The following is a 24992-nucleotide window of genomic DNA, read 5'->3' on the forward strand; positions in this document are numbered from 1 at the left end:
AGACTTATGTGCACTGATATCACAGCTATACTTAGGTTGCAGTTTTGATTTATTAGATTTAGGAAAAGTAGGATTTCAATGGAAATCAATTTGGAAAACTATATATCTTCATTTTGAGTCATTTGAGGAAAACAAAAATACTCATTGCATATTTTTTGGTGGATATAAGTCATTGCCTATACAATTAATCTTAAAAAAACCCCAAAAGCTAAAGAAAAACCTTGATGTTGATACTAGTCTATTATGGAAAGAAAGTTAAGGTTTTAGTTAGACAAGTTTATAACCATTTTGGTTATTTCTATTTTTAAGGGAAGAAGGGGAACAAAACTCTTTATCCTCTCTTTTGGGTTGGAAACTACCCCCCTGCTACATCTCAAAGCCCTCACTAAATTAGCTCGAGTACCTTGATTTATGTCTTCCATGTTACTGCCTGTGCTGTCCTTACATAGAGATGGCTGTAATTCAGAATCACTTGGGGCAGCAGCAAGATTAGTGTGAGGTCATGGAAAGCCTACTATGCCTTGGTGACTGAGGGCAAGTGAAGGAAACTCATTATCCAGTTCATGCAGAGTTTAGCAACGCATGCAGTTTGTTGCTTCCCATAGGCAAAAAAAAGTTTCCATTCCACTCGCTCTTTGTGTATCAACATCTATAAGGATCGGATTATTTGAGCACAGAGCAAATACTGATTCTGCTGATTTATGGAGAACTGTTACAGGGTCATATCCCAAATCAATGTTTTGTCAATTAAACTGAACAAAATACAGTTTTACAGTGTGTTCTGACTGTGCCCATGAATAGAGTTTGTAAATAAATGTGTTTTGAATAATAAAAACAAAGAAGTGTTTTTTTCTTTGCCGGGAGCATAGTTATGTAACGGAAATAACATACCTGTATTTGCACAGACGGACTGGTGTAAACAACTGTAGCTCCATTGAGTTCAGCAAAACTTACGATAACTTACATTAGCTAGGGATTTGACCATTTGTCTGTACTGTTTCCCATAATTTCTGTTTCCTCTAAATGATGTTTAATGCTTTGCTTGTAAATTATGTTTAATGTACCTGCTCGTAGGCCTTAACTTAGGAAACTGGTTTTTTTTTGGCATTAAGGAATTAGATGAGTACCGGTAAGCTAAGGAGGACCAGGGCATGTGTTTGAGCACTGGAAGATGACAGTGCTCTTTAATTGTTAACGTGCTCCCTAATATGGTTTTAGCCAACGCCAGCCATCAAACTGTTTGGTAATCCCTGGATGTGGTTTAGGGGATAGCACAAGGCAGGGACAGTTTCCAGTATTATGGATGAGGCTATTGTGCTTTGAGGGCCGAGGAGTTTAGGTGGATGGATGTGGCATGTTGTGTCACTTTCCTTCAGGGTCAGGGCGTAGGCCTGGGTCCATTTTGCTTCTGATGGAGCCACTGCAGATACTCTTCTCTTGCTGTGCCTTAGTGCTTTAGATCAGACATTTGGAGGTGTTTGGGCACCTTACAGGATGTACAAAAGTACTCATGTGGTTCTTTGTTTCTCTGGACTTGATCCAAAAGGGATGTGGGCTTTGCATTGTTTAAGTTTTGGGTACCTTGGCAGTAGGAATCTAGCACTGTAAAGTGCTCAGGCTGCCTGTGCAGAGCAGGGGAGAATCAAGCATCTTGGAAAGAGATTAAAGCCAACTGGACATGGAGAGAGAGCCCTCTAGAGCTTGTCCATAGGGATGGTCTGTCAGGATGATCTACCAGGCTGGAGAGCATACTCTGGGCACGTGGACATAGCAGTAGGTCAATTGTGTCCCAGTGAATCTTGCACTCGTTGCTGCACAGTGGCGTCACGAGGGAGAGGAACTTTCTCACAATGTGGTTGTCTCTGGCTGGAGTACTTTAAGTGGGCTCTGGATTTTGAAACTGTAAGGCAGGGGAAGAAATTTAATCTTAAGCTTGGACATCGCAATGATAGTTACGAAATTGCAGGAGGAGACTGAAATGTGACTTCTGGGGGCAGACTAACTGTCCTTGGATTTTGCTTGAACTTATGATAGAGGTGCTGAGGTGCTTAGTCCTGTTGCAAGTGAGCTGTTTCTGGACACTTGGAGGAATAAAATCGCAGTCTGCCTGGTTGAAACGGAGGGTCATCCAGTGTTGGGTGTTTGGTAGGATGTGTTTTCAGGATCTTAGTTGTGGGCTTAGGCAGTATTTAGGCATTTCAGGATCCAATTCCTAAACACTTTTGTTAGATCTAATTCTTTATGTCTCAGTTTCCTGTTTGTAAATGTAAACAATGTTTTCTCATAGCGATGTTGTGAGGGTATATACATTAGAAATTGTGAAACCTTGCAAGTGTCACAGATGCATAGAACTATTTTAGGAGCTTGCCCTGCACAACCTGTGTAATCTGGTTAAATATGTTAAGAGCTATTGTTTTTGCAGCTCTTCTTGTTCACTGCTCACTTAGACATATCTAGACTATCATCTTTTACCCATATCCTCTTAGTCCTCTCATTTTTTTCTGTTTGTTTATGCACTTACTGCAGGTTTTAGATTGTGAGCTGTCTTAAAGAAGGACTGTAGGTTCATTGTGTGATGTCTGGTGGTCCTCATTTGGATCTGTATGAGACATTGCTGCTACTAAAGAAGTCTAATTTATGCATGTCTGTATTGTATTATGCTTCAAACTACTTAATGTTAGTGAAAGCTTTTTTTTTTCTTCTTTCTGATTTGTATAGCGTTTCTACAAGAAAGCAGCTGCATTTGTACTAAGAGCAGTTGCTAAACATTCTCCACAGCTAGCTCAGGCAATAGTTCAGTGTGGAGCACTGGAAATGCTTGTGATTTGCTTGGAAGATTTTGACCCTGGAGTCAAAGAAGCTGCATCTTGGGCGCTTGAGTATATTGCCCGACACAATTCAGGTAACAGGTTTCACATGTGTTATCTTTTAGCTTAATGCTATGTAAGCGTTATAGTAAATTGCATTATTGTAATGTTCATAAATATAGCAAGATTCTTTTTCTTCTCTACTGTCATGAAATTTTAAATTGGAATAAGAACCTACTCTAACTATACCAATTCAACAGTGCTGTACCTTTTGTGGGAAACGGGCATATCTGACACCAGCAGTGCTGTTATGAGAGTTGCTCTAAGAGGAGATGCATTGGGCCTGTGGCCAGGAAATGATACTCTGCTTTATTCTCCTTCATGAAGAAATTTCAGAATCTTGATGTATTGTGTAACTGTTCCTGTGGAGCAAAGTTTCTTTTGCTTGACATTAGTTCTTATTTTATATACATAGTAAAATGGAGAAGCCTAGGCAGAACCAAGTTTCATTCAGCTTACAGCATTGCCTGCAAAATAAATGTGCCAAATTCATCGCACTGACTATATTATCATTAGCCAGTAGACCATACTCTGAGTCAGGAATAGATCTAGGAATCCGATATCGAGCAGTTCGCTGCTGTCTCACAAGCAGTTGTATAACTCACTGGCAGTGTCATGTTCCTATTTAAAAGCTGATCCACGTGGTTGATAACTATATAAATAGCTGGAAAAAGAATTCAAGTAAAAGTTTAGAGCGATGAATCAAAAGAACTGAGGGAAGAAACCGCTGTCTGGAAAGGGTGGGAGAAATGGTTTGTGTTCATGTTGTTTAAAGTTAAACTTATTCTAGGATCATAGCATTAACTCATGCATTTATGTTTGGTTTTGGCTCTAAAATGTACGTAGACCGAATTTGAAAGCTGTTATTTTCTTTCCTTTTTTTTAATTGATATGGAGTGTTGGACTGTGGAAGGCATGGGGGATTTCCCCTTCCAACTTCGAGGGGGTTGACTTAATGGGACAGACTCCAAAGTTGTCAGCCCTTTCCTAACAGACAGCTCTTTCTGGGGAACAAATTCATTCTTGGGGCACCTCTGTAGTAAAGATCTTTTATTGTTTGGTCATGGGGTCTGAATTCCACTCTTAGTGGAAAATAATTGTTGCTTCCATCTGAAAGATATTTAAGTGTCATTTGAAAGTGTTTGTATAAATGTGTGTAGTGTATCTGTCTGTGTTACTCCTAACATAAACATTTCTGTGGTTTTGTTATGCTAGTAAATCAATATTGACTCGCTTCAATTGCCATTCATGCTATTCACTGCATGGATGCTGGTTGATCTTTAGGGTGATCCAGTTCACTCCGTGATGGCATTGTCTGCAAAGATGGAGGTGATGTGAGGGTGTTGAAAACAACAAACTCCTTGTACAAATTTTTATTCCATGGTTATGAATTATTTATTCACTGACAGTGAATAGGTACATATCTGTCAATTTATGCCAGCAATAACAGCATTTTCAGAAATAAGGTTGAAATCATGAGTGCTACCAAGCTGCAAGCATCAGGACTTAGGTCACTAGATGTAGTCAGTTAAAAACAAAACAAAACCCTGAAAGAAATTGTTTCTGCCTAGCCACAGCCAATTTTGGAGATTCACCTTCCTGTGCAACAGAGTCACAGGAAGTCTCTACAATGATTACTGAAAGTAGAGGAGTTACGCTGAAGAAAGATCGCTTTGTGATGGTATGTTTCTTACACTCCTACAAGCATGCCTTTGCAACAGGATATTGTTGAGATGGGATACAAAGATAGATGGACCTGTTCTTATCAACATCTGGTGTTTACTGTTCAAGAAACTCTGGATTAAACTCACAATGCTTGTGTTGGCAACATTTAGCAGTTATGGGTCTCTTTCATTGACCGTCTGTGGACACATATTGCAGCTTAAACTCTAAAAATAGAGTTGGGTGTGAAATGTTTTTCCCACCCACAAAAGGTTTTTCAGTTTCAAAAACTGTTTCAGTTCCAAACTGGGACAACATTAAGACAAGATTTCATTTTTTTCCTCTTATGAGAAGTCTGAGGGGTAGGGAGGCTTATTTGCCCCAGCAAGAAAAGTTCAATAGTTAGCACATATGTCTGGGATGTATGTGGGAGACAGATTAAAGTCCTGATTTGTCTCAGGCAGGATGTGAACCTCTGTTTCCCTGAATGCAAGCAAAGGCTCCCAGCATTCGGCAATAACTGTGCAATGGGAGGATCTCTCTGCTTTTAATCAGAAATTCCATCCATGACCTGGTAAAGCTGCTCTCTAGGAACTGTGGTGTATGTTCCCATGAAAAGACTTCAATTTTGAGAAATCAAGGCGGCTTTTTTTTTTTTTTTCCCCTGATGAAAACATTCTCTGGTTAGCAAGTTCCCTACTGTCTTCATATAACAATCTCTTAAAATGCAGTTCTGTGAACAGATGTCTCCAGAAGGCCTGTGAGATTTTAGGTCAAGACAGATGTCTCATGAGATTTCAAGACACTAGAAATCTTGCCAGGTCAGATTCCAAAATCTAGGAACAGCTCTTGCAGTTCTGCTTTGTCTGGCAGATTCCTTTGAGCTGAATTTCAGATGCTGTTCTTACTCCAAAGTGTACAGATCAGTGTGCTGTGATTTTGCCATTCATTATTTCTATTTGTGTTTGAAAAAAAGTGTAAAGTGTTTCAAATACCATGAAAATACCATCCAGTCCATGAGAAGTATTTTGTAAATTTTTACTAATACCATATTCAGTTACTTTTAAAATGCAAAATTCTTGTGTTTGAGGTATGTAAATAACATAGCTTTCCAGTTGCTTTGCCTCTGTAAAAGGAGTAATTTATTAATCATCTCTTACCTGCTTCAGCATATTGTAAATTGGTAGGACACCCCCCCCCCCCCCCCCCCCCCAATACTGTTTATACTCAAGTGTATTGCTGAGAGTGGTGGTGTGCTCATTTTCTGTCATACAGTGGTACTCTTAGGATCATAGGATAGCACAGCTTGGAAGAGACCTCAGGAGGTCTCTAGTCCAGCTTCCTGCTCAGAACAGGGTTAGCTACAAGATTAGGCCAGGTTGCTCAGCTCTCCGGTGATTCAAGTCTAGCAGTAACTGCCTTATTCCAGGATCTAAGCTTGCCCCATAACTAATGGCTTGCATCCTTCTCCTGCTGAAAGGTTTTCCCACTGGTTCTAGTGGAATCTTTAGCACTGTGGTTGTAGTGGTCTGCATAAACCTGTGATTAGGAAGTGCAGCCTTTGGACTACTTGTGGGGATTAGTCTTCCTATGCGGCCATTACATGATCACACAGTCCTCAGAAAAATACAGTATTGGTGGCTGTTTTGGTCAGAACCTGTTATTTCCTGTGGATACACCTGCTACCACAGCAGAGTCTGTTTGAGAACCCTGGTCTGGACTGAAACTTGCATTTGCTTCCAGGCAAAGAAAGTTTTGCTGCTGCTCTGTTATGTGAATATGGCATTTGTTCAGAGCTGATTTTCTTTTTCTGAGGACTACCTGCACGTTCATTTTCTCAACTTCATCTTTTCTCCCTAATCTTTTTTATTATTCATGCTGTTATTGCCAACATGCTAATGTTAGTGTGGATTTTTTTTTTTGCTAACACCGTAAACCAGTTTAGACCAATCCTGTAAGACTTAGCATTGATTTCAGTGGGCATGTAGTCAGGATCCTAACTCCTCTTCATTCATTTTCCACTCCTCCTGATCACATAAACTCATGACTAGCCCTCAACTTGCTTTGGATGAATTTCTTGGTCTGTGATGAGTACTTCTGTATTGAGACAAATCTGTACAATTCTAGTACAACTTCTAGTTGAACTGGTGACGTCCTAATCTCCAAAGTCTTTCATTATCAGTATGTCTTCTACCTCCGTGTCAGTCTGTCTTGTCTGCAGTATCTCCATTTGCTAAAATCTTCCTAAAGCGACTAATTTATGGTGAGTTTTGAATCTTGGTTCTCTTGTCTCTGAGCATATGTAGAACAGCATTCCCTACCTTCATTCATGCAGGGAGAAGTCCTACGCTATCATTATGTAGTTGAACAGGTTTACTGAGTTGCATCCTAAACTGAAGTTCCAAGCCCAGGCTTTTCATAACTTTCCGTGGAATTAAATGATGTTCATAAATTAGTTTTTCTCTGCTTCCTTTCTCCTCTTCAGCTATTGGTCTTGTCTTTGCCCATATAATGCAGTCTTGGCATAGTGTTCAGAAAAGTCTTTTTGTAATTTGTTCCAAATCTTTTAATTTCTTTGACCTAATAGTTGTTTTTAAAATTTCTTCTTGACAACTGCATTTTTTCCTTTAACTCTTTCTGAGCCTTCATTTTTTTTCCCCACCCTGTCTGTGTTTTGTAATTGGATAGCAAAGTTTCATGAATCCTTTGGCGTATAGTCTGAATTAAAGATTTTCTGCTGAGTGGGAAAGTTATTTGAGCCTCTTCATGAGAAAAAGAATTATCACAGAATCATTAATACTTATAACTGTAGTTTTGGGCTGAGTTTGCAGGGGAGTTTGATGAATAGATCTATATTTTCTTTTGTCCCTGCCTCAGCTTTCCTGTTTTTCTGACAGTCTGTTTACTGCTTGTCTGTCTTTTATACATGGTGCAGCCCTCTATGTGGTAAGTTATTAGCCGTGAACCTTATAAACACCACTGGAAGAACAACCATTTAATTAACCATGACCAACAGTAACCATCAGTATTTAAATGATATCAGACTTCTAACAACAAGAGCTGATCTAAATTGGATCAAGTTTAGTTTGCTCTACATGGTTGCTTCTGCATGCCTGGGCATAGCTGTGACCTTAAGGTGTTGCTTTTTATCTCCCTACTCAAACTTCATGATTTCAGCTCATAAGGCATCAAAGAAACCTATTCTTCTAGTAGTATCCTGTCCCACTTGACGTGATTTTCCCGATACTAGGATCTCCTAGCAGACTGTAGGGAATTGTGTTGGTTGCTCTGAAGCTGCTACTGAAGCACAGTCAGATGGATTAGTCTGGACTGTTGGTCAGTGTATTGCATCAAAATATTATTTGAAGAAACAAGGTATGTTTTTTCCATTAAAAGCTGAATGTAGCTTATACCACTTACATTGATTAGCTAGTTTTCAGGTTTGTTTTCAGATATGTTTCAGGTATATTTCATTTCAAATTTGTAAAACTGAAGATCTGGCATTTGGGTTTTGTTGAAATCTTACGATTTGTGTGTATTTGGAGGATGCACTCTCTAAAATGTCAGTCAAATAGTTATTTGAAAAGTGAATCTTGAAGGGTTGGTTTTGTATTAGTTTAAAAATTACTGCATTATTTATTAATTTTGTGAGGTAGTGTACTTTAAAATATTACAAAATAATACACAGTGTAAATATTTGACTTATCACATGTATTGGAGCGTGTGGCTATAACTCGCTAATTGAAAACAAATCTGGTCAGGAACATTGGATATTAACAACGTAATAATGACATGACTTACAGATTTCATGAAAAACTATATTAGTCTATGTATATTTAATGAAGTATGCTATATTTTTCTTAGTATGAAAATCTCTTTATGGATGGACTATAAATCAAAAGCTAAGTTAGAGTCTTGAAATACAACAGCCATATGTTGCCATGGTACTGTAAGTCAAGATAAATGTTAAAGATAATAATGGATATGCATAATAAGGTGTAGCAAAACTGAACTAAGAACCTAATAGATTATTGAATCCCCCCTGATTTTTACCACTTCTTCAACAGTATTTTAAAATAGGACAGCTTGGTTTTAGTATAAATTTTGCTTATGATATCCAGTAATTCTTGTTTTAGGACTGTGATTAATGCTGCATACATGGAGAGAGCTAATGAATTTCTAACAGTGTAATTTTTGTCAGTGTCAGCTAATCATATGCTCAGATTTTTTCTTTTTTAATTTTTTTTATTTGAGGTGCTGTTAGTTAAGGATATTGTACTAATCTCAGACACACAATATCCCACTGATGATATTTCTCATTTGTCTAATTGTGTATGATAACATTTTCATGTGATTAAAGTATAAATTCTGTCTTGTCCCATATATGGTAGCAAAGCCTAGTTTTGATCAGCAAGTTCCATTTTTCCCATCTTTTATGTGAGATAAGTCTTTTATGTATGTTTTTTGTATTTCTGTTTTTGGCATTTGATCTATGCTAATATCTGCTTATCATTTAAAGAGGGTAAAATGCTCTCTAATTAGGTGGTTGGTAAAATTTTGGTACTTTGGCTTTCTTTGTTGTTGTTAGCCATGCATAAAATGCTTTCCTATTGATCAGGGTAGAATAGCCAGGGTTTAAACAGCTGACATCTGCTTACTTTAAAAAAAGAAAAAGAAAACAGAATAACAAACCATTTCAGCCTAATCTACCTCAAATGTGTGCATGTAAATGGGGGTCCATCTATTGACCTGCATTCTTTTCAGTTGTGGATTGGTCCACACGGTTTATGAAACCAGGAGGGCTGATTTGAAATGCAGATGTCGAGACAGTGAACTACACCCTCCCCTTTTTCCTTTGCTGTATCTGTCAGGGTGAAAAATGGCTTGCACAAGGGTCAGTCACCCATACTCACTTAATTACTTTCCTTGGACCTACAGAACTGTCACAAGCTGTGGTGGATGCAGGCGCTGTTCCCCTTTTAGTGCTCTGTATCCAGGAGCCAGAAATTGCTTTGAAAAGGATTGCTGCTTCAACTCTCAGTGATATTTCAAAGCATTCTCCAGAGTTAGCACAGACAGTAGTGGATGCAGGAGCTATCGCTCACTTAGCTCAGATGATCCTGAACCCTGATGCTAAACTGAAGGTACATTTAAATTTTTTTTTAAAATCTCCATTATACCAGTCATTACTTGATATTGAATCAAAGACACTGATGTGCATATTTATTTAGGAAGCTCTTGTTTTGGGCATAAACAAAATATAACTACATAGTTAGTGACAAAGAGTTCTGAACATATTCACAGATTTAGCTACCGGATAAAAACTGCTGCTCTGTGAGCAGCAGCTAAACTAATCTTTAAAGTGAAAAGTATGATTTTTTTTTTTAATTTTATAGTATATGAAGAATGCAACAGAAATTTTCAATAGATAAAATTTGCGCAATTCAGTTACATTAGAAGGGTTTGCATACTTAAGATTATACTATAAAGCAGTTAGTATTAAATGTATTGTATTTTAGTATGTACTATCTGATGTGAATAGCTGTTGTCAAAGGTTTAAGCACTAGAGTTTAATGGACACAAAAAATGTTTCTTAATATGATTTTTCTGTCTTACTCTAACAGAAACAGAAGAGAATATAAAAACGCCACTTCAAACAAATAGATAAAAATTCTTTGATATAAGATCTGGCAGACCAAACTTAGGCAAATAAAGATACTTTCTGTAGAGTTCACTAAATTTAAATTACAGTTTTAAAAGGTGTATATATATTTTCTTTTTTAATACGTAGCAAGCTTGAATGGGATAAAACAAAGGAGAAACTTTTATTCAGGAACCAGCGAATGTTCTGTGCCATTATATTCGTGCATGAATTGACTCAGTGAATTGTAAAATAGCTGTAATTGTTTTCCCTATCCTGCTTTGTTTTCCTTGATGCAATAGATTTTTTTGTGTGCAGGAGGAGTGTGTGTTGTGGGATGTTTGTATACTATTGATTTTATAACAATTTTTATTTACTAGCGTCAGGTGCTGTCAGCTCTAAGCCAAATAGCAAAGCATTCAGTGGATCTTGCAGAGTTGGTGGTTGAAGCAGAAATTTTCCCAGTTGTGCTCACATGCCTGAAGGACTCAGATGAATATGTCAAGAAAAATGGTGCAACTTTAATTAGAGAGATAGCAAAGCATACGCCTGAGGTAAAACCTTGAAAATGCAAATACAAGGTCATATCATTAGATTTTACACTTTAAATAAAATACAGGATTATTCTGTCATTTGCTTTTCGAAAGGGAGGGCAAATAGCTGTTTGGCATGTTCATTGGAAAAATATGGAAATGGTTGCTGATATTATGAGATGTGTATTGAATATGAATTGGGTGAAGAAACTAGGAATCATACAATGTATACCTACCTCCCTCATTCCATAAGATATCTGCACAGAGAGGGAGTTCTAGGCTGACAGTATTGTCAGTCCTAGATATTAAAAATATCATGAGAAAAGCCTCACAGAAGTCGTGATACCAGCTAATAAATTACAAGATCATCCTATAACAATAATAGACAGTGTGTGTCTTTTTTAAAAATCTTCTGGGATGCTGGGATCACATTTTAATTATTTTTCCAATGACAATGAAGGTCAAAAATTCTTTTATTTATTATTAAACTGATGGTAGTTTCTTTTATTAGATTGAGTTTATAATTGGAGTCTCAGCATTAGCAGCATTTTTGCCAGTAATTGATACAGAAAGGTGGGGGATGTTTGGCAAAGTCAATAGAAAAGAAACAGGAAAACCAAGGAATTATAACTTTTGTTAATCTGTCGGACCATAGAGGTAATTAAAAGGCTCTAAAAATGACTGGAATAAAATACAAGCAGTGTATTTGTGGAACACAGCTATTTCAAAATCATGATACTAGCTTAACAACTGAGAAGTGTTTAAACATTAATACTGTGCTGTTTCTTCAGCCTACTAGTCTTTAAGCTGCTGGTGATTAAAGGTTACACTCTTGTCACATTTCCTGCTTTCTCTCTGCCTCTCATGAACAATGCAACTTCACTTTCTCAAAAAAAGTGAAGAAAGTATCATTATCAAAGCAGGGCACTAGAGCTGGAAGTGTGAGGCCAGACTCTCAAGGCTGCAGGTGAAGTCACAAGAGCTGCTAGCACGGGATCCTCCATGCAAGGGGAATTGGCCATTCTAGCAGCTCTCTAAAGGAGCTGTAGGAAGTGTATGGGTGACTTGCGAGTCACAATCCATATTTAACTATTCACCTTCAGAGTGACGGTGATCTGTGTCCATCTCTGAGCAACTCTATTCAAGCAACACATGTTGCAGCAGAGACAGATTGACAAATAATATTTCTAGAGGAGCTGGTTGTGTCAGTCATGTGAGCGTTGTGGCTTTTGGATCTCGGCTCTCTATCTGCATATCTGCATATGCAGTAAAATTCATGTGAAGGTCAGGATCTGGGGGACTTGCAGCAGGGCCTGAGGGTCACAGCACTGGGGAGTCTATGCAGCAGCTCTGTGCATCTAAGTGCACGTGGCTGTGGCCAGATGTAGGACTTAGGAAAAGCTGTTCACACGATTATGAACTGCAGCTAGTGATGACTAAGTTATAACTTTAAATTTCATGTAGCTGTTTCATGAATAAAACAATGCCCTCTTAAAGGCTCTAAGGCAAGGGTGGATTTCATGTTTATAGGAATCAGCTGCATTGGAAATCCACATTCCTCAGTATTGTTCATTTAATTTTGACTTTTAAGAAAGCTATTTCTTAAAATATTTATTTAATATTTAATAAATATTAAAAAAAAATTTCTATTGCTGTGGAATCTTTGGGAAAAGTGGGATATACCTAAAAAGATAGAAGAAAATAAGCATAATATAAAATAATTTTAATTTCTATTCACTGTTGCTATCGTACATACCCTACTACTGTCCTTCAAGTGATGTGAGAAGTGATACCTTTTGGGGAGAAATGTGTTGCATAACTTGATTATAATTTGTAAGCAAGGCTGTGTTGGCATTCTGGGGCAAACTCCATTGCCCATAGAGTGTGTTCCCTGGACACCTCTCTGAGTACACTAACATGGCAGAATAGTGTAGTCCAAGTTGTTTTGCACACCCGTGACGGTTGTCTCTGGCTTCATGCCTCAGTGGGGGGATCCACAAAGGCTTTCATGCTGCAGAGGTTTTCTAGAATGCAGGTGAGAGGAGGACTGGGCCTTTCCCTCTGTCCCTGCACAGAGCACGTGATGTTGGCTTGGGAATGAGTGGGCACTAGTATGAAAGAATATCTGGCTTAGTAGGTGCATCTTCAAGAGCATTCATGTACCGGGCTGTCACTCGCATGTTTCTTTGGTGTATACTAATGGAGTTGAGGATGTATCATTCCATGCTATACAGCATCAAGAATTCAGAGTCCCAATCTCTTTGCAGTAAACTCAATCAAAACCAGTAGCAAAACAGCTTCCTTCCTGAGAAATTCATGCTGCACTTGGTGCCCCACAGTTTGTATGATATATCACTGTTATTGCAGCTTTATTTTGCAAATCAGGAGCAATACGTTAAAGACTTTGCTAATGTAGTGCTTTATGCCTGTTGATACTTCACAGTATTTAAATTCTTCTGTTTATCTTTTCAGCTTTCACAGCTTATAGTAAATGCAGGTGGAGTTGCTGCTGTGATTGATTGTATTGGCAGCTGCAGAGGGACTGTCAGACTGCCTGGCATCATGATGCTTGGTTACGTAGCAGCTCATTCGGAGAACCTGTCAATGGCAGTGATTGTCTCTAAGGTTAGCTGTTACTTTATATTGTGTTTCTGGAATTCTTCAGTGGTACTCTGAGAAGGAGATACACATTAACATATACAGAGAATGTATTTTGTAACAGAATTACATACTTGCTGTTGACAAACACACTTTCTCCTAATACTGCTGCTTTGTACAGCTGAAATTGTGGTAACCTGATCAAAGTGTGTCTTCATGAAGTAGAACCTTTAATAAAATGTCCTGGATTAGTTTGTGAGCATCTGTTTGTATTACAATACATGATTTTTCTGTGTTGCAATTGCACGGGTACAGAAAATAAGTCAGTGAATTTCTGTGGTCTGTTTCCTCTTAAAATGAATATTTGTGGCTACATCAAAACCCTTTTTGAAACAAGAATATTTAATGACATGTTCTTCATTGCACTAGCATGACTTTGCTAGCACTGCCAGAGTAGTCTCACAACAGAAATCTTCAGACTTGAAAAGACTTCAGTTTCTAAAGTTGTATGGTTTGATTCAGTTGTGCAAGTGACATTTCAAATGAGATAAGCTATACGTTTTCAGGTTTAAATAAATTCTAATGTGCAATGATATAGAAGGGAGAGAATTTGCAATATTCACAATAGGTGAAATTAGTGCCTGACATAATATTCTGATGTGAATAATGCTAACTAATGACAGGAGGAAGGAAGTAATTTCACCGAGCATTGTTGGCCCATTTTCACACTGTGTCAGTCATTTAAAATATACTGTGTGAGTGGAAACAAAGAAACAATAAAGATGGAGGAATAGAAATGTCTTCTAGTAGGAATGCAAGTTAAAAGATGGAAGTTGCTATAACATAACATCAATAAAATATGCAAGGAAGGTAGAAGTGATTACAAAAAAAAAAGCTCTTCTGCATTTGAAAACTAAAGCAATAGACACTTTTTCCTTGCCCTCTCTGGAGGCCCTTGTCTGGGATGTGTCTATTTCTCTCCACTTTCAGGGATGCCTAAAGCAAACATGCTCTTGCTGTTGAGGGCTTGACATTAAATGGGATGAATCCAGGATTATGTTCATGAGAAAGCACCTAAATGATAACTTTTTGAAGAGTAATAATGGTTGCTACCATAACTGATTGAGAGTGCAGTGAGAGATTTTAATAGGATTCTGTTCAAACTCTTATGAAAATTAGATATTTTAAGGAATGATCCACAAAAGAAACCCAAAACCCATTAAAAAATGCTTTAGGGGAAACTAAGCTTTTGGAGTGGTACGTAGTGCTGAGGACAGGGCTTGATAAACTGGAACCATTTGAAAGAAATGCACTGTTGCATAACCACATGCAGTTACAGATCTACAATCTTACGATGTAACAGTAACATATCCTGGAAAGGATGAATTCTGTAAAATGATTTTTGGGGTCATACTGAACAAACACTTCATTGTGGTGGTCTGCTGCAGTGTAGTGGCAAAAAAGACAGACAATTCAGTCCTTTTGTGGTATTGAAGAGTGAAAGCATAATTGGAAAAGAGAGGTTAATCTATCTGTAGTACTAGTGTATATAGTTCTGTTGTTGTAATTAGAAAAGGATCCTGAAAAAAACCTTATGAGTGTGCAGAAAAGACTAAAAAATTATCCATGGGATGGAGAAAAAGGTATTCTGGTTAGTAGCCTTGCCTTACCTAAATTAGCATGAAATGATTCCTATTGAAGTATCCTGGCATAAAATACCAGCTACTGAGTAGCTCCATAATCCTGTGGAGAAAGGGTAAAGACTGTGACCCTGAACCAGAAGAACTTAAGTAACAGCTGGATGTGAGTGAGATATTCTCCATCTATTGATGTCTTCAAATCAACAGTTGAAACCCTTTCTGGAAGTGATTGGATGAGTCAAACATGAAGTACTGGACTCAAGAAGAGGTTGCTAAATTGAAATTTAGTGCTGTGGATTAAAAAAAAAAAAAAAGACCCAATGATTGAGCCCTTCTGGTCTTAAACTGCTTTAATAATTCATAAACACTGAAATTCTTTTATTTTCACTCTGACAAAACTTGAAGCCTTTATTCTTAGTACAGCCTGATTGTCATGTATTCCTTTTATCCCTTAAATCTGTGTGTTAGCTCAAACTGCCTTCTGAGTCAGAACATTGAATCTGTTTGTCTCTTTCTTTAACTAGATTTATTAAGATTTATTAAAAATTCTTGATAGTCATGAAGTAAAAATGACACCACTGGCATACGTTCTCTTATAGCTTATTTTAGAAGAGTGTAGAGAAATATTTTCTACCAATTTGTATCAGTTTAAACTTGTCCTTCCCTGGTGTAGATTTTTTAAGGTTGTGCTTTTGACTGATCATACAGGGAATACCACCACTGTGTGCCTGCTTGCTAGAAGAACAGGAAGATCATATTAAGGCAGCAGCTGCTTGGGCCTTGGGCCAGGTTGGAAGACATACTCCTGCGCATGCACGTGCTGTTGCAGTAGCAAACGTGCTACCTACACTGCTTGCTATGTATGTGGACACACGCAGTTCAGAAGACCTTCAAATGAAAGCAAGTATTTTTGTAGTATCTACAGTATATTTATTGTAATCAACAGGTATAAGTGCTTAAAACCTACTAAATGGTATGTGCTTTTATTGATGTTTATTGAGGCACGGATTTCCTGGGTGTAGGGTGTCCAAAGGCTGTGTATCATTTGTTAGGACTGGCTGGCCCTAATGGGTGTGTATATGGCGTATACCAAAATATATGATACAGCCATTTTAAAGCTGTATTAAATGGGATAAATCCAGGATTATGTTAATGAGAAAGCAAAGCACCTAAATGATAACTTTTTGAAGAGTAATAATGATTGCTACCATAACTGAGAGTGCAGTGAGAGACCAGCAGTCTGGTCCCTTATTTTCTTCCCAGTTTAGATCAGTTGCATACACCCATAAATGCTATAATTTCTTGTGACTAATCTCTAATTATCTACTTCTTTTTAAAGTATAAGACCTTGTACAAAATATAGTCCTTGTAGGAAATTTGCTTACACTTTTATTATTATAATAAAACTATAACAAATATTGAAAGCTCTGCTCTTGAAAACATGTAGCTGTTCATGTTTAGAGCCTTCCTTGTGTGGGAGCTAGTAGAGTTGCAGTTTGGGTAAAAGTGTATTTTTGAGCAACAGTAAGCCATCCAGCTGAAGAGTACAATATGACAGGATATGGTCTCCCATGTTGTACTATGTTTCTGTATGTTCCACTGAAGAATAACATTCCAGATCTGTAAAGTAACTTCTGTATAATTATTTTCAGTAGTTACCAAAATATCAAGGTGAAATTAGCCGTAGCTATAATCCTACCCAAGAAGTTCTTTACTGCTCGTAGCAGTCAACATTGAGTCTGTTTTCAGAAACTAAGCACTGATGTACAACTTCCCCTGGACAGTACTGCACTTTGACGTCCCAGATCAGCAGACTCTTCTAGGAAGCCATTTCTAAAATAGAATCCTTTAAAATGTGTTTTGATTTAGCCTTCTTATTATATTACGATACTTCAATTTACTTAAAGGGTCTACTCCTGCTTTTATTGTAGTCAAAGGTACATTGCCATTACTTTGACCATAGATAACATAATAAGAATATGATGCACTGTAGGTTTTGAGGTTTAATAAATCTAAGTAGAAAATTGATTCTTCATTAAGTGACCTGATAGTTATCATAGTTTTTTGTTCAGAAAATGCTCTTTGAGAATTCTGATCAATTTGCCTTTTTGATTAGACTTCAGTGATATATAACATGATTTCTTGTTGTTTTCATTGATGTCTTACTAGAGAAATTTTATTTTGCGTTTCAATAGACTAAAAAAGCCTTAAAGAACATCCTTCAGAAATGCACCTATCTTCCAGCACTTGAACCATTGCTGCATGATGCCCCTCCCAATATTATGAAACATATTGTTGGGCAGTTTAGTAAGGTAAGAAGAGGCTCTGCTTGGTAATATGTTAATGGTTTTCTATTTAGCAATGAAGCTATCTTTCCAAAGATGAAATCTTTCCAAAGGTCTCAGTTGTTTTCTCAGGATCCCGAAGCATCCCCTGCAGAAGTAGGTTTGGAGAAACCAGTTCTTTTGTCTGATAAAGCTAGAGACTGTTTCATTTGGAAACTGCCGTAATTCATCCTAATGCTGGGAAAACAGTTGCTTATAAGCAAGGTGGTTTTTTCTTCTTTGCTTCTTGAGATGAAGTGGAATATTAACTCACGTGCAAATATTTTCACTGAGCCAATGTGTCACATAAATCCCAGTCACATCTGTTTTTGATAAACTACAAGCTGTCTGTACAGGAGTGACTTAAGTCAGGTATTTTACAATAATCTAGAGTATGAAGGCTTCACCACTTCTATCTTGTTAATAATATTCAGTCTCAATTAAGTAAGTGTAAAAATCCTAGATCTTTTTTCATCCCTCTCAAAATTTGAAACTGTTTGTTATTACATTGTTGATTTTGAGTGCAGCACATAAAAAGTGATACACTTTGATAAAAAAATTCCAGATTATTTAAGTAATTGCTAACTAATCAGGAGATTTCTAGTGTCTGCAATGTTTACCAGCTGTTTGGAATCCTGCTCAACTATAGACTATCTTTTGTGCGATACTCTGCAGTATAATGTCGGCAGGGGGTACCAGGCTCTCTTGGTGAGATGTTCTTTCTAGAAATAGCCAGGTAAAACACTCTTGATATTCAGTTCTGATTATTGCAGATCTGGAAGCACTAGTGTTTGTAGTGCAGATTTCTGATTACATTGCCACACTTAGGTTTGTCCTGTCTTCTTGCTAAGTCTGTACAAAGATCGGAGGTTTGGTCAGAATCCAGTGCCTTTTGTTTGTCTGCTGACTGGAGCTGTTAATGAGCTGAGTGCACAGTAGTTGGTTACCCAGTGTATAGATTTGAATGTTGTTTGCTGTTGAAGTGGTTCTGTACCTTTTATATCAGCTGATGTTTTGTTTTGTTTTTCTTCTTCTCCTACATTGTATTAAACTAACTATACTTGTCTGGCATTTGCTCTTCTGAAGTATACATTTAAAATTAAGTTCTCTGCAGTAAAAGCTTTTTTCTCTCCTGTACCATAGCTTGGGAATTTGCAGTTCTTAGAGCTGTGGTGCATTACTTCTGTGGGCTTATTTATAGCACAGTAAAAGCCTTATTTCTGAGCTGTGCTTCAGAGTGGGATGCTATCCATTCTTGGTGCTGGACTGGGTAATTTTAGCATTATTGTTTTCAGGGTCTGTGCAATTCTGTGCTGTCTCAGTTTGGACTGGGGGAAGGGAATGTGTCTCAGAGTTGCTGTCTTTAGGGTCTCTTCCAAGAGAGTTTTCTGCTGTCTTATCCAGCCCGGGAGTCACAGTGTGGAGGAGGAAGGCAGGGAAAGGGCTGTATCCCGTGTCCTTGCTAGTTCCTCCTTGGCAGTTCTTGTTATGGGAAATACATGGAAACAGCAGTCTTTTCAGTGCCCACAATTAAATGATCACAGTTGTTCCTGATACTTCTGTGGAGCATATAATAGGGAGAAGTCATGCTGCTCCTGTGTTTTTCTTCACCTGTGTGTTGATTTTTTTACAGCCTAGAGAGACCAGAGAGATGAAGGCTGTTTGCCTATATGCATGGCAGAAGCCTCATCCTTCTTTTGCTTCAGCCTTTTAGGCAATCCCTTCCTCCTTCAAGGCTCTTGTTTTACACTGAGATAGTCAAATTTATGGCTTGATTTGTCTGACCAGTGTGAGGGCTTACAAAATGCTTTTGCCCCTGTGATATATAACTCTTGAGTTGGTTTTAAAGCCATGTGGTTTTGTTGTAGATGCAGCTGATGTCTTGCATTATCTGTCTCCACACACACACACACACACACACACTTCTTTTTTTTTTTAAATATTATTGCAGCCTTGTAGGCCTATCGACTATGTGCTGTCATTCTCCCTTGCCTGGCCCAGCCCCCACCTCCCTCCCTCCCATCCTCTGGACAGAGCTGCATATTGGCATCACTCAGGGAGCACAGAATGTATTGTCTGATCATTTCTGCTTCTCATCCCCTTTGGCTGCAGAAACTTCACATTTTTTGCTTTGTGTGCATGTGTGTATGTGTTTGTAAAAGGCTTCCATGGCTGCACAGTGTGTTGTAGGATTTTAATATCTAGGAATTTAATAGTAGCATGTAATGCTTCAAGGCTGCATTGTTCACTTGCAACGATTCTCAGTATTGTTTTCATGCACTAATCTATACTAGATCATTATAATGATATAAAATTCTGCTCTACAATTAAACTGTGGGAATTGACATAAAAGACCTGAATAACTTGGTTTAAGTGGAACAGATGCTGCTGTTATTCCATGTTAGTGTTCTGTTTTTATTATCTATTTCATCTCTACAATCTTACTGTCTCCATAGGAATAATTCAAGAAATATTATTTACGTAAAAAGAAATACTCAATTCATTAATTTTAGATATATGTTATGTATTAAATTACATGCTAAATTGTTATAACCTTAAAGGGCTGGTTTGTGATTTTTTTTTTTTCCCCTGTACAGCTGGGTGTTAAAATACAGTAGTCATTACAGATGTTGTACTTCTGTTCCTTTTTATCTATCCTCTGAATTAAAAACAGATAAGCAATCTTTGAGCCTAGTAGCGTAGAGGTTCCTTTAAAAGACAATATTTTTTTTTAATGTACTTTTCTGTGTGTAGGTGTTACCACATGACAGTAAAGCACGTCGTCTCTTTGTAACAACTGGTGGACTTAAAAAGGTTCAAGAAATAAAAGCAGAGCCTGGGTCACTTCTTCAAGAATATATCAACACTATTAACAATTGCTATCCAGAGGAAATAGTAAGGTAGGGAAAATTAAATTTTAAAAATTCATACTTACAACACTGTTAGATGTTTTTAACAGGAACAATACAAAGCAAGTATTTAAAATATTAATTAACTTCTACATTAATTTTATTTTTAATAAAACACTGTAACATTTGGTTAATTGCCCCAGTGGTAACACAACCGCTAGACACGTACTTTTGAACACTTTCTTATTTCTGATTGGTTTTGGAATCAAATGTCTTTGTAAGCAAAGCCCAAATAATCAGGTTGTTGCAGGAAACTGGAGAGAAAAGTCAGTCCTGCACTACACAGACAGACTGAGGCTTCAGCACAACTGCTGTCATATTAATGTCTGTGGATGTTCAGTTTGTACTTGGTAACTTATTTATGGATTACTCGGGCTCCAAAATACAGGTATTGATGAATCTTTGGTTGCATCCTGGACTGCCCTAAGAATCTTTCTGAACTAGTGTATTCAGAGGCTCATTGGAAACTTCCTTTCATGTACAGAGGGTCCAGAGACTCTCCTGCACAGTTGCTCTGCCCACAGCTGCCCTTCCTCCCCCAAGCCTCATCATGAGGCTTAAGTGTTATATAAAAAGACCATACACCAGCTGTCTGCACCAAGTTGAACTTTGCCCTTAATGAATACAGAAACACTATTAAATAGCTTACAGTCAAAATGTCACCATCTTAAATTGTAATAATGAGAGAAATGCCCTCCTAGATTCTAGATACCCATTTAGCAGTCCTTCACTCTATCAACACAGAAAAACGATGTTGTACTCGTGCACTCCCTCTACAGGCTCTGAAAATCTGCATCATCATTTTAATTATAGCAACAGAGTTCTTCAGCGAATAGTAGCTACAAAGTCACACAAAATGAAGTCCTGCTTGTCTTGACACAGAAAAGCTAGTGGCTGTCAAATGGATAAAAGCAAAATCATAAAGAAACTTTCTTCTGCAGCTTATACTTAAGAGGGGAAGAGGACATTTGCTTATGCTTTGCTGGACGTAATTAATGTTTCTTTGTTACAGCTATTTTTTCCCCTGTAAATGAAACAAGGTTACTCATGTAGGCTGGGATGTAATAAAGAAAAGGGCCCCTTCCAACATCTACTGCTTGCCTCTTTGTGCTACTGCCTGATGTTGGTTGTGCTGCCTGAGGCACAGCTGCTATAATAGACTCCAGCTCTGGGTTTGTCCTGGAGACCTGTTATTTTAGGCTGTTTGCAGACTGAATATAATAATGCATTGAAAAGTTAGCTTTCAATCAGAGAACTAATATGAGTTTTAAAAAGAGTTACATTATGCAGAAATCACCCAGAAAATGAAAATCAACAAGGTAAATAGATCTTCCTTCAGTGTGAAAACATTGGGGATTTCTGCCTGAATACATTTCAGGCATGCATTATGTGGAAGTGTGTTCCTCTGTCTTTATACTTAAAGCTTCCAGGGCTCAGAGATTACAATTCACATGCCTGCAAAACCAGAAATGTACTAAGATGCATGTTTTTAGAATAACACACAGTAATAAATGTCAGATACTCTTAACCTGGGAAACAAGTATTAAATGCAGTTTTGGTGATGTTTGCATATTGGAAGCATGTAGTTGGCCTGTTGTGGAAAACCAACTGAATGACAGGAGGACAACAATGGCACCATAGAGTCCTACTCTAATGAAAACCTACTGGATAATCTCTGTCCTTGAGTTGGTATTAGAGAAGGTCATTGTGATAATTTTTTTTTGTTCTAGAATCAATGTCTCTTGCATTGTTGTAGACTTCACATTAATTTTGGGGTGTGTGCTTATGTTTGACAAACAGCAGTAGGCTATTGTTGTCTGGCAGTCTATGGTTCTGTGTAAACTCATGCTTTTTTACTAAAGGACATAATTTCAAAGGAAGTTAACATCTACATTTCTCAGTAAAGACAATGCTTATGGCTGCTGAACCTATCTGAAAACTAGCCACTTACCTACGTACCCTAACAGAAGCTAAACATATTTTTGAAAACCTGACTTTCAAGTATGAGTGGTAATATAAGTTGAAAAGCAGACTCTTAAAATATTGTAGGGGAATTACTGTTGAATTCCTTGACCAGTGCTTAATACTAGGATTTTTGTTGATCAATAGAAATACAGAGAGTGTTTCATTATTTAGCACAGAACATGCCTTGTAGTCTAATGCACAAACAAAATGTTTCTCTTTCAGGTATTATTCCCCTGGATATTCTGAGATGCTTCTGGAAAGGGTGGAAAATTACCATCCAGTTTTATAAACCTCAAATTTTTTAATAGAGCTGTAATACAAATACAGCCGTTGAAACTTGTTTGATTCTGAAATCTTCTACTGTTTGAACTACTGAAAGAGCTCAGCAATTCCAGCAAGCTGTATTTTGTTCTTTATAAACTTGTTTGTTGCAAAGTTTTTGTTCCTTTCTGTTTTTCTCTGACATCACTCCCATTTGCAGCATATATGAATGGAATTTCATGCAGGGGTGATGATTTATCACAGAAGCTTTTTTAGAATCAGTCATTTCCTTTTCCTTCCACAAGAAAGGTTTGTTGTTATCTCATTCAAATTTTAGCCTTTTCAGTACTGTAACCATTTTCCCCTTCTGCCTCTGCATATTGTTTAGAGCTTCCCAAGCTTGATGAAGGGGGAAAAAGCTGGCTCCTGTGCTTTTTCTAATTATGGAATCCATTCTGTGGTGAGGTGTTGCCTACTGCTACCTTTCAGAAAGCAAAGTGATATGATTTTGCATCTCCAAACATGTTAGTAGCTGCTATACGTAAAGAAATAATCAGATCTGATGGTGATAAAAGGGTTGAATTCTGCATGATATATGACAGTCTGGTGGTCCTGGCATGGTAGAGGATACATCTTCTCAAAAGTTCTAATTCAGGCAGGATTCACTGTGGAGGGAAGCAGCAATACTCTGTTTGGTGTATGCATTGTTGTTCTTCTTGGAAAGGACAGAGTGAACTTAGAACTTCCATGGGCACAAAGGACCCTCCGAGGTTCGTCTGCATTTGGGTCAGCAGCAAATTTATGCAGCTCAGAAGAGAAAACTGCTTGGTTGCAGGAACAGTGTTAGCAAAGTTCTGAGCACGTTCAGAGGGGACCCGTGTGATGGGACTAAGGCTATTCAGTACTTGTTCTTCAAGAGCTGAAATTGCTGCAGAATTGAGTTGAAACACACTTGAAACTTAGTCTTGAAGTTGCAGAATGCATTGACGTGGAGGTTATTGGAGATGTGAGCTCTTGTTTGTCTGTAGAACATCCTGAGAGATTTTTGCAATCTTATGTAGAGTGAAAAGACTTTTACATTCTGCTTATTCCTCTGGTGTACTGTAGCAGCGGGGAGCAGCGTACAACCCTTTAGTATTGCCTAATATGTAAATGTAATTTACCATTTTTTGTTCTTCTAACCATTTTTCTTTTCCTCAGATGCAGCTGTTTCTTGTGGGTTTTTTTAAATTATTTTTTTTTTCCCAAAGAGTAATAAAGAGTGTTTCTGGAACGGGATGTTGAAATACTGGCAGCCACAAGGAAAGACAATATTTGAAAACCCCCGCAGGAGACAAACTTGTCTACTTTCTTAAACATATTAACTGATTGAGTTTATAAAGCAGGGATAGTCTCCTCTATTACTCATAAAACAGGAGCAAAAACTTATTGCAGTTGGAAATGATTTAGAGTGGCTTTTCTCTGCAAAATTCCAAATGACTATTTTCTTTTATCCTTGTCAGCGTATTTTTCAACAGTTCACAAAAACATTGATGGCCTATCTTGTGTAACAGTTTAATTCTACAGAGGGCTGTACGGCTCCTGTGAGGTACTTGATGCCCTCAGACTGCTCTTCAAGAGGAGCAGGGGATGCATGGTACCTTGTTGTGTGGAGTCTGAGATGGAAACTCTTGGTGACATGAATGCTGGTATAGAAACCCCACCAGCTGGGTTTTTTCCTTAGCACACATCAGAGTGAAAAGTCTTGGAACTCACTAGCTTCTACTAAATGCCTTTTCAGTTTTGGTGTTCATATTCTGACATTATTAATGCTAGGACACTAGTAGAAAAACATTAGGTCTATTAAAAAGATTTTTGTAATAATTTTCTCATACACATTATGGATATTTAAAAATAAACTCTTATACAGTCTCTAAAAGAAAATGTAATGGAAAGTCTTCCAGACAGTCTTGAAGGATCTGAAGCCTTTATTTTCCCTAACAGAACAGAAATGGTGCAGAAGGCTGAACGCAGTCACAGTGCAGATGGGAGGCAGGGTAGGCATGGAGCTGTGTACTGTCCTGGTTTCAGCTGGGATAGGGTTAATTTTTTTCCTAGTAGCTGGTGCAGTGCTGTGTTTTGGATTTGGCGTGAGAACAACCCTGATAGCACACTGACGTTTTTGGGCGTTGCTGGTGATGTTTATAGCAAGTCAAGGACTTTTCAGTTCCTTGGGCCCTGCCAGTGAGAGGGCTGGAGGGGCACAAGAAGCTGGGAGGGGACACAGCCAGGGCAGGTGAGCCGAAGTAGCCAAAGGGATATTCCATACCATATGACATCATGCTGAGTGTATAAACTGGGGGAAGAAGGAAGAGGGGGGGGGACATCTGGCATTATGGTGTTTGTCTTCCCGAGTAACTGTTACATGTGATGGAGCCCGGCTTTCCTGGAGGTGGCTGAGCACCTGCCTGCCCATGGGAAGTACTGAATGAATTCCTTGTTTTGCTTTGCTTGCATGCACAGCTTTGGATTTACCTATTCAATTGTTCTTATCTCAACCCTTGAGTTTTACATTTCTTGCTGATTCTCCTCCCCATCCCTCTGGGTGAGGGG

General features: G+C 38.0%; 1 protein-coding gene across 1 annotated transcript in view; it reads left to right on the forward strand.

The window, feature by feature from the left end:
- Nucleotides 1–24664, forward strand: part of SPAG6 (sperm associated antigen 6) — a 37424-nt gene extending 12760 nt beyond the window's left edge. The window contains exons 4-11 of the mRNA XM_040593573.1: nt 2719–2902; nt 9468–9673; nt 10551–10724; nt 13176–13328; nt 15650–15841; nt 17137–17253; nt 20020–20165; nt 22362–24664. Coding sequence (XP_040449507.1) covers nt 2719–2902; nt 9468–9673; nt 10551–10724; nt 13176–13328; nt 15650–15841; nt 17137–17253; nt 20020–20165; nt 22362–22428 — 1239 coding nt within the window. The 3' untranslated portion in view covers nt 22429–24664. The remainder of the gene's footprint in view (nt 1–2718; nt 2903–9467; nt 9674–10550; nt 10725–13175; nt 13329–15649; nt 15842–17136; nt 17254–20019; nt 20166–22361) is intronic.
- Nucleotides 24665–24992: the final 328 nt, after the last annotated feature.

This window comes from Falco naumanni, chromosome 4 (assembly GCF_017639655.2).
Source record: "Falco naumanni isolate bFalNau1 chromosome 4, bFalNau1.pat, whole genome shotgun sequence".
Taxonomy (NCBI): Eukaryota; Metazoa; Chordata; class Aves; order Falconiformes; family Falconidae; genus Falco; species Falco naumanni.